Source organism: Branchiostoma lanceolatum, chromosome 6, assembly GCF_035083965.1.
Source record: "Branchiostoma lanceolatum isolate klBraLanc5 chromosome 6, klBraLanc5.hap2, whole genome shotgun sequence".
Taxonomy (NCBI): domain Eukaryota; kingdom Metazoa; phylum Chordata; class Leptocardii; order Amphioxiformes; family Branchiostomatidae; genus Branchiostoma; species Branchiostoma lanceolatum.
Genome location: NC_089727.1, coordinates 5,847,287 through 5,857,280, shown reverse-complemented (window position 1 = coordinate 5,857,280; position 9,994 = coordinate 5,847,287). Strand labels below are relative to the sequence as shown.

Sequence of the window (9,994 nt, the reverse complement as noted above, 5' to 3'; positions counted from 1 at the left end):
ATCGTGACCTTTTATCATCACTTATTTATTATTCTCATCACTTATTTCTTGTGACAAAGTATCCCTAATCCTTCCAAAACACACAAAAGTCCACTAAGAACTTTTAATCGGTGCTCCCACAAAAAAACAACTACTAGAGTACGAAGGCTAGTAAATCAAAAAACAACGCATAATGGTTTGACAATCACATGATAAAAATACTGCTGAAGCTTTCTTTCTTCAGATTGAGAACTGCAAAGGGTCATGCAGAAAAACAACACATTTATTTTCGATTATGCAAACGCCCCTCCCCTTCAACCTACAGCGACTTCAGCAGCCCAAAAGTCCACAAATCCGTCTTTCCCACTGTTACTCTACCTGTATAACGAACAAAACAGAATTTATAAGTTATTCTATGTAGTTATATTTCAGTAAATCTGACTGTAGCGGGTAAAACTCACGGGTTTCCAGCCACTCTTCCTTATTTCCACGCAGCGTCCGCCATCTTGTCATTTCGTGACTCCCGCGGAACAGTGAGAACGAGGCTGAAGAAGCAACGCCACCTAGCGAGTCTAAGCTATGACACCTAGTTACGACACCACTCAGCTGCGCCGTCTAGCGATATTGGTAAGAAGTACAAGGCAAGATGGCGTCGTCTGTACCAAAAATGTGTGCCGGGCGAATTTTCTTGAGTTCTCGTCGGTCTTTATGTACTTGTAACCGGTTCTATGCTAAATCACAGACAAAGAAAGATCGCACAAGGTGAGGTGTCTGAATCTACTATGCATTGACGTGTAAATACGCATGTTTGTATTTGAAATTACTTTGACTCAGTTTGAGGTCAGGTCAGATAATTTGCTCATGCACCGCCCCCCTCCCCACTTGAGGGGCAGAATATTTATAATGACATTCAGAAAGTTCAGGCCAACATGACAGGTATTCACGAAAGGCATAACGTTATAGAATTTGAAGGATGATTCTTGTTGCAAATCAAAATTATGCTGATGATTTGGGAGGACATTTTTGTCCTGACCACATAAAACATGTTGCAGCTATTAAAGCAACAGGTGTCCGATTGAAACTATGCAGAACCGTTTCTGTAAAAATATTCTTGGAGTGCACCGAAATTCCAGTAATATAGCAAGTAAAGCAGAGCTTGGAGTGTTCCCGGTAGATTTAGATGTGTCAATCCGCATAGTTAAGTATTGGTTGCGCCTCAGACAACTCGATCCTTTGACTCATCCTTTACAAGTAGATGCTCTATTGTATCAACAGTCTTCCCAAGTGAATAGCAACAAGAAAAACTGGTTACAACATGTGAAAGATGTACTTGACAATAGTGGATACTCCTTTATCTGGAACGCCAACAATCTCGATCTAGACATACAACATATATGTACATTGTTAAGAAAAAGGCTGACCGACATTTACATTCAAAGTTTTCTTTATAAATTATCTATCGATGACAGTAAGTTAAGATTTTATAGGAATGTTAAAACAGAATACTCAATGGAAAAATATCTTTCCAACAAAGATTTTGAACAACGGTCAGCTGTGTGTAAGATACGAATAAGTGCACATCCACTAGAAATAGAAAAGGGTAGATATAAAAAGCTGCCCGCTCACGAGAGAATGTGTAAGTTTTGTACAATGAACGCAGTGGAAAATGAAATACATTTCCTTTGCCAATGCCCTCTATATGAGGCCGAAAGAAACGATTTATATAAAACAGCTTCCGTTAATTCTCCTAGCTTTCACCATTTGAATAGCTTACAAAAATCCATATCACTACTAAAATCAACAAACCCACTTACGATGAAAAACGTGGGTCTCTTCATTTTCCACTGCCTTCAAAAAAGAAGTCAAACCCAACCATAGTCAACCTTAGTTAACTTAGAACTTTGACAGTAGCCTAGAAACCTATTTTTGATTCCCATGTATTCCCATGTACTTGTTTGTCTGCAATTAGCCTTCGGGCATGAACTTGCAATAAAGTTATATTAAAGCAAGGGAGTTTTAAATCATCGATGTATGAACATTTTCAGATGTAATACATTACAAAGGCAAGGAAATCATCACATGAGAATGAACTGTAGTGAATGGTGTTTTCAGCAGAATCAGGTTATGACTCTCAGTCTGATTGTATTTTTCACATCCCTGTCATAACAAGTCGTTTGGCGAGACAGAACTGCCTGCCGCAAAGCCAAACAAGAGGATAACTGATGTCTCCTGTTTTCTCCACAGACCGCTCCCTGGAGACTGGCAGGGAAGGGTGGGGTTAGAGATCCATGCACAGGTCTCTTCCAACTCCAAACTCTTCTCAGGCTCACAGGTCCAGTTCTCAGCTCCACCAAACTCACTCGTCTCTCCGCTGGATGCATCCCTGCCAGGAACCTTACCAGTAAGTACATTTAGTCTATCGTCATCGTATCTTGTTGCTCCAGTTCTGTATCCATTGATGGGCTGTCTGGTTAGCTTCTAGATCCCTGTCTGTACCTGTTGGACCAAGTTTACAGTTCTGTATGAGGTGTTGTATGGTTAGGGGACTTCACTTGTAGCCTTGCCCCATCTCATCAATGACAGCATGTTAGTTTACATGTATATGGTACTGAGAAGTAAACTGTTTACCTAGGTAGCAATTAGAGCAGCAGAGGACTCTGTTATAGGGGATTGCCCTAGCCCGGGCCGGGATCCAGACCTATTACAACTGCCAAGTCTCTTTCATCCTTTTTGGCAAATACAGTCAAACCTGCCTATAGCGGTCACTCAAGGGACTGGCCAAAATCGACCGCTATGGACAGGTGGCCGCTCTATAGAAATGGTTGATTGATTACCAGCAATAAGTGGCACATGTTTTCTGTACCCACTGAGAAACATTTATTCACATACATGTACAGTCAAACTTGGTCTACCGACCACTTCCACAAGACGACCATCGGCTCAAGATGACTGCTTTCGGTAGGTCCGGATTTTTCCACAAGCAAATTTAAGTCCAAGTCGATCCATCGATCCGCCCCCAATCCGCAGCACATGCGACCAAAATGTTGCCAAAGACAACCGTGTTATTTTCAATTGCGGGGCGACATCATTTATCAGCAAATAATTGCGGAATTTCACGGTAAAATCAGCCTGTTTGGGTCGGATTCCTTGCCGTGATGAAAAACAACAGCTGCAAGATGGCGCTTGAGGTCATAGGGTCATGGGATAGTCTACTGTAATGTGGGTGCAGCTGCATTTGTGAGTTATGATTTTACTCTACATCAGATAGTACAAAATGTAAACTTATTTCGTCAAAGAAGTTCTTTGAATAAAGAGAACAGAGTATGCTAAGAATGGATGGCTTTATAACCTTTTTTTAGAGGATAAAAGGCGTCTGTCTTTTTTTTAACAAACTGCTCCCCCATGGTACTACTAGTGAAGTAACCCAAGTAAGCAAAGCGTCCCGCTAGGACCGCGCACCAAGAGGCTCTTTTTTTGTCTGCAAATTTCTGGCGTCTTAGCGGTTTTGGAAATTCAAAACCAACACCAGGAGCAAAATAAAACCATGTACAACATTTTCATGGGTAACACTGCAGCTATAATGACATTTTTTTCCGCGGGGATTTGAAAGAAGGCTCCCGAATCTTGCGGCGACCATGCGCCGTGACCGTTATCGGCAGTGTTTCCAGACCCGCGGGACCGAAAATCGTGTGGCCGCGACCGCGTTGGACAGGTGACCGCTATAGCTTAATTCTTAATGTTTATGTCAATGGGAAAAATCCAAGGGACCGACAAAAAGTGACCACTATGGGCAGGTGGCCGCTATGCAAAGGTGACCGCTAATGCAGGTTTGACTGTAACTATTTGCAAAGAAGACGGAAGAGGCTTGGCAGGTATGATAGATCTGCATACCAGGCTAGGATTGCCTATCATGCAATTGTTACGTATTTCAGTTATGCTGACAAAGTAAGTAACAAATATAATTCCCTTGCCAAGGTGTCACCTTTTTTGATCATGAAGATGATACCTACTACAGTAGTCTAAATCCCACGACAGTATTTGTGCCATTGCAATTGGTACGTTGTCCATTCTTCCAAAGTATACGTAATATGTCCTTTCCTTCCCTCCATCCCACAGGTGTTAAACAGACGGTGTGTTGAGGCAGGTGTGTTGACAGCTCTAGCGCTAAACTGTCACATCAACAGGAAATCTCTCTTTGACAGAAAGCACTACTTCTACGCTGATCTCCCCGTAAGTTTAAAGCAACTTCACTGTGCAGCCTAGACACAGCACAAGATGCATGCTAATTTTTTATATGAAAGCTCATCCAATTTTTATTTGTTAAGATTGAGGTTGTATGAAGGACACTAATCTTAACTCGTCATGGATAGGACACTTTGTAGGCTTCATTTCTCACCAAGTGAAGTTGACAATTAACTAATACAAATTTGGTGCCAAAAGGCAGTACTTCAGCAGGGAAAGGATTAAAGGTCTAAGAAGAAACCTCCAAGGGATTAGAATAATCATTCACACCCATCACATGCTTCTTTGGTGCACTAGGCAGGCTATCAGATTACCCAGCAGAGACTGCCATTGGCCGTGGATGGTCACCTGACCTTTGACGTGTACGACGAGAGCAGGAGTCAGCGGCAGGTGCTGAAGTCGTGCCAGGTGCGCATCAAACAGCTGCAGCTGGAGCAGGACAGCGGGAAGAGTCTACACGACCAGGAGAATGGGGAGGTCCTAGTGGACCTGAACAGGGCTGGTGAGGTTTTGATAGCACTTAGCATGACAATTCATCTGTGTTTGTGAACAACATTATGAACAAAGGGCTAAACTTGAGAAGACCAACACTGCAATGAATCAAGACTTACCTGGTGCTGAGGCTGTAACCATGGTGACAGAGGTGCAGTACCCCCCACAGTCACCAGGAGGCTAACTGTGCTGTAATGTTACAGGTGTGGCACTGATGGAGATAGTGACAGAACCAGACATGGTGGATGGTGCGGAGGCTGCTGCCATGGTGAAAGAACTTCAGCTCATCCTACAGTCCCTACGTACCTGTGACGGCAACATGTCAGGTTAGACTATATTTGAATCACTTGATATGAACCACAGCAAATATTCAGAATATTGTTTGAAAGCAATTATGCTTCTTTTTGTATTTCAGTATCATTATTTTTTTGTAACTTAAATTTTTTGGTTAATTTGAAACACTTACACTACCAACTGGATTTGGGGTTGAGCAGACGTTTTGGGGGTCTTCACCCAAAATGGGAGGGAGGGGTGAAATAGTTACTCTTTTTAACCCACTTTTCACTCCATGGGTCCAGGTAGAAATCTTTGCTCAACCCCAAATCCATTTGGTAGTGTAAAGTTATCTTTAAAATGTTGTGTATGTCTGTGACCCACTCATCATGTCTACTGAAATTTCCAGAGGGTTCCATGAGAGTGGATGCTAACATCTCAGTCAACAGGAGTGGGGAGGAACTGGGAACCAGGGCGGAGGTCAAGAACATCAACAGCGCCAAGTTTGTACAGAAGGCTATTGGTACATATGCTGCATTTTTTACTTCAAGTCACTGTAATGATGTTTAGCCTGGTATCCTTCCTTTTATAGCTCCAGTTTGATGCCTTTGATCAGTTCTCTGCAGAAAATTCTTGCCACCAGTGCCCAATCATCCCAATGCAATGTTTGTTTCTTGCCTCTTTCATTATTTCGGGTATTGTATATTTCTCAGAAGCAGTGAAATGAGATCAAACTTACAAAAGCTGTATCAAATCCTGTTTCCATACAAAGCAAGGACCATCTGATTCAGAGACATGCAAACCTCTCTAAATATCCTGAAAGTGTCCTTTTCTCTTTTGTTACCAACAGAGTATATTTGAATGTTTTTTATCAATTGTGTAGTCAAATGTGTAAAATTCTTTTTTTCCCCAGAATATGAGATGCAGAGACAGATCCAGGTGCTAGAGGGCGCTGGTGAGGTGGAGGAGGAGACCAGGTACTTTGACTGGAAGGCAGGGAAGACAATATCTCTGAGGGACAAAGAACAGAGGCATGACTACAGGTAAAAATACAAACAAACACTGACAGAAACATTATAAACAAGGGACCGAACGTTACAAGCATACTGGAATGAATTGGGACTCATCCCAAAATTTTCAGCTGAATTCCATCAATCTTGTTCACGAAATTGACCTGTCTACTGGTACTTCCAGGATTTGACTGCAGCAGCGGATACTGCAATTCACTTTATGTTCACGGTAGCAAAATTTCACGGTGTAAGGAATATGGACATTTCCACTGTACTTTCACTTCACGGTATTTATAGAATGGATGTGTGAAGGAATCAAAAATAATCACAACAGGTTTTTTTACGGTGATGATAAGTTCACGTTACAGAGGTGACCGTAAACAGGGAACATAAAGTTACAGTCTGTGAAAGAAACAAGAATTACAGTAGCCTATGTTGTCCCCTGTCTTAAGGTTGGTCAGTGGGCTCTGATGTATACCACCTCTATCACTCCATTTCATTCCAGTGTTGGCCTTCTAAAGTTTGATCATATTGTTGTTTACCACCACAGATCATTAACATAGATAAAAGAAAGGAAAGACTTGTCTCTGTCTGGATCCATTAAAATGAATGCTCTAATTACATTGAAGTTGCAAATAGAATATTGTATTGAAGTGATAAAATGATCATGTCACAAATGAGAGATGTTGTATTTTCTCCAGGTATATGCCTGAACCCAACCTCCCTCCTCTGATCTTGTATACTGACGCCACGTCACCACGTGGAACGGAAGACACTGTCGTAAATATCGACAGAGTACGTGAACAGATGCCAGAACTTCCCGATGCCACCAGACGCAGACTTGTAGAGGAATACGGCATCCAGTTTCAGCACAGTGTGGCACTGGTGGTGAGGCTATGAGTGATATGTATTCACAGTAGTTGTACATCTCATGTGTGGGCTCAACATTTGACTTTTTGTCCAAGACCCCCCTTAACTAGATTGCGCTGCGACCTTGCTGAGACCTAAGTCGAATTTACGTAGATGAAAGTTAGACATCCAGGTAGTAAGATATGCCCAAAATAATTACTCAAGCAACTGGATACATTTTTGAAAATTTTCAAAAATTTATCCAGTTGCTTGAGTAATTATTTTGGCCTAAATTGAATTTGTTTCAGCCTTGATTCATAATTGGAATATCATGCAAGATTTAAAAGTATGACTGAATAGAAAACATAATTACTTAATAGTGTTATAAGATTTGTTTTTCCTTTCTTTTGCTCATGTCAATGATACACGCTGTAGAGTAAGTTATTGACCCGTAAGGATGGAAGAGAGCAGGTTTTATGAAAATCGAAACGTGTAAGAGAAAATTTATGAAAGTGAGTGAATTGATAGACAACTGCAAAGCCTTGCAAGAACCATCATGTTCAAACTGTTGTCTTGAGAAGAAATCGCAATAACATTTTAACCTCATCCATCTCTTTTACCCACAGGGCGAGGGTCTTGTGGAATACTTCGAGTCTTTAGTAGATGTCAAGGGCAAAGGTCGTGACCCCAGGTCAGCAGCATCCTGGGTACTGACTGACCTTCTGGAAGAGCAACACAAGAGGAGTTTGACCTTCCAGGAGTGGTGGGTAGTTGGTGATCTCCAAGCAGATGTAGAAAGGAAAATAGTAAACATATCTCAAGCTCAAGGTTCCGAGGAGCCGGGAGCTTGAGAGACATGACAATTTTGCCTTTCTATATCTGCTTAGAGATTAGGTAGTGAGTGCTACTTATTTGACATGCACAATGCCGTGGTTGAAGAAAAGCAAAAGTACAGATACTGGGTCCGTATTCCATGTATTGCATATAAGTATCATACATATCATAATGACATTTTGTTGCAATTTTTATAACAGAAATTTGTCCCCTTCTTTTATTTCTGTTTCCCCATTGAACATTGTGTCAACATACAATAGAAATAGAAGTACATGTGTGCAGGAACCAGCAGTAAATGATATTTCGTTTTTTTCATTATATCCCAATGTATTCTTTTTTCAGTCCTGTCACAGCGAGTAAGTTAGGAGAGATTATGGACCTTGTTGCAGTGGGAACAATTTCCAAGTCAACTGGCAAGAAGGTGGGTTTCTATGTAGAGAAGTCATCCAATAAGATATGGTTAAGAAATGAAAGTGTCTTCAATATCTGGAACATTTGTAGTGGTATATGTGACGATTTGCAATCTGTACCCTTCATGTTTTCAATGTGAAGAACAGTAAGGATTGAATGATTATATAAGTATGATGTTCATGATATCACTTTTATGTTCTGTTGTATTATACTGAGCACATATGTTGTAGTCATTTTCTGGTGGATCTTTATCTTTTTACAGATCCTTGGTCTTCTTTTTGACGGAGACAACAGAGGTCTGTTACAGGTTTGTATATATGTAATTCATTGTTTATGTGAACTGTTTTTTTTTTGACAGCATACCTTTTAGTGAATTATCTATTTTTTCTTAAGTCCCAGGATATGTAATACAAAGAATATCCTAGACATAGTGTAGTGATGTTATCTACATGTAATTGATTATATGTTTAACAGCATTTATCTCAAGTTATTGATTTGAGCCAGACATTCAGATGTACACGTTTTAGACTTACTTATATTCAATTTGGATGAAATGTTCAGGCCATTTTACCATTATGCTGTCACTCAAAAGTTATATGCAACTACTTGAGACACACAAGTTTTATCACCACCCTTTTTCCTTGATGTCATAGATTATAGAGGAGGAGCAGTGGGCTCAGATCAGGGATGAGGAGACACTGGGCAGGATATGTGATGAGATTCTGGAGAAACATCATCAGCTGGTAATGTTTGTTCTATGATTCTGTGTGATTTGTCCTTTGATTTTGTACTTGTGAAACACTAGTACAGTCTCCTGGCTCCTGGGAAGGGAAAACATGTCGGCCAAGTTAGTCTGGAAGGAACTAACATACTTGTACCATGAATGAAACCCTTTTACTGCTAGGAGTCAATGGACTTCATGTTTCGTTGTAACCTTTAAAACCTCCAATGTTAAAACCTCCAATGTTAACGTTAGGCTCACAAACCCAACACTTACCGCAAGGCTAAAAGGCCTGGACCAGTTAGACTGGTCAGTAAGTGGCACTTGAACTACACTGTTACACTTGAATCTGTTTGATTTCTTCTTTGATATTCTCTTGATTTTGTGTGACTGTGTTTCATCTGGATCCCTCTTAGGCCTCCAGTTTGTATGAGCTGGCTTTCAAAAGATGTGTGGTCTACTTTCTTGCAGGTGGAGGCATACAGAAAAGGGAACAAGAAGGTTGTGAACAGGCTGATGGGCGAAGTGCAGAAAGCGACAAACAAATGTGCAGATCCCACTGTTACAAGTAGAGTTCTTAGACAGAAATTAGAGGGACAATGAGAAGACATACAAATGTAGTTATACATGGGTTTCCTTATTTGAAATTCAAGTGTAGATAAAAATTTAACTCAAAGGTATCTCTTTCCATATTTGTGTACAGTATTATAAAAAAATACCAAGTGTTTAGTGCAATTGTATAGTAAAAACAGGGGATATACTCCAAGAAATTTTTTCATGAATACAATAAACAGAGGATCAAGGCTTTATATGGGTATATTATAAAACTTATGGTCCTAAGACTTCAACACTTTCAAGGAGTGTACAATTCAAGCGAGCAACGACAGACCTTCAGGCCCCGAAGTGGGTACTAACCAGTAGACCATGGAGCCCAGACTATGTACACTACAGGGTTTTGATTTGATTTATTTGACTGTAAAAAAAGGACAGCCAGGGTACGCTACAGGATCAAGAGGTATGAATTTCTCTGATTTCTGTGTCTGACTTTAATTAATGAAAATGGTTTGGAACCTCTCAACTTTTCTTGCTTTTCTTTTTGTAGGGTTGACCTAGTTTTGCTTTTCCGATTCACCTGTGGAGCTTGAAACATCGGCTTCAAAAAACATCATAGTTGTGAAATTAA

At 40.5% G+C, this 9,994-nt stretch overlaps 1 protein-coding gene across 1 annotated transcript; it reads left to right on the top strand.

The window, feature by feature from the left end:
- The first annotated feature begins 597 nt into the window (after positions 1-597).
- LOC136436252 (glutamyl-tRNA(Gln) amidotransferase subunit B, mitochondrial-like) lies at positions 598-9,889 on the top strand. Its single transcript, XM_066430058.1, has 13 exons — positions 598-741; positions 2,224-2,380; positions 4,096-4,209; positions 4,519-4,723; positions 4,917-5,039; positions 5,396-5,509; positions 5,900-6,029; positions 6,698-6,884; positions 7,472-7,608; positions 8,022-8,100; positions 8,353-8,397; positions 8,744-8,833; positions 9,283-9,889. Exons 1-13 carry the CDS (start codon positions 626-628, stop codon positions 9,412-9,414), a joined length of 1,629 nt encoding a protein of 542 aa, XP_066286155.1. The 5' UTR covers positions 598-625; the 3' UTR covers positions 9,415-9,889.
- The last annotated feature ends 105 nt before the right edge of the window (positions 9,890-9,994 follow it).

Coding starts and splice junctions, on each gene's coding strand:
- LOC136436252 (XM_066430058.1), top strand. CDS start 626: ATGGCGTCGTCTGTACCAAAAATGTGTGCCGGGCGAATTTTCTTGAGT. Junction 2,381..4,095: donor CCCTGCCAGGAACCTTACCA/GTAAGTACATTT, acceptor TCCATCCCACAG/GTGTTAAACAGACGGTGTGT. Junction 6,030..6,697: donor GAACAGAGGCATGACTACAG/GTAAAAATACAA, acceptor TATTTTCTCCAG/GTATATGCCTGAACCCAACC.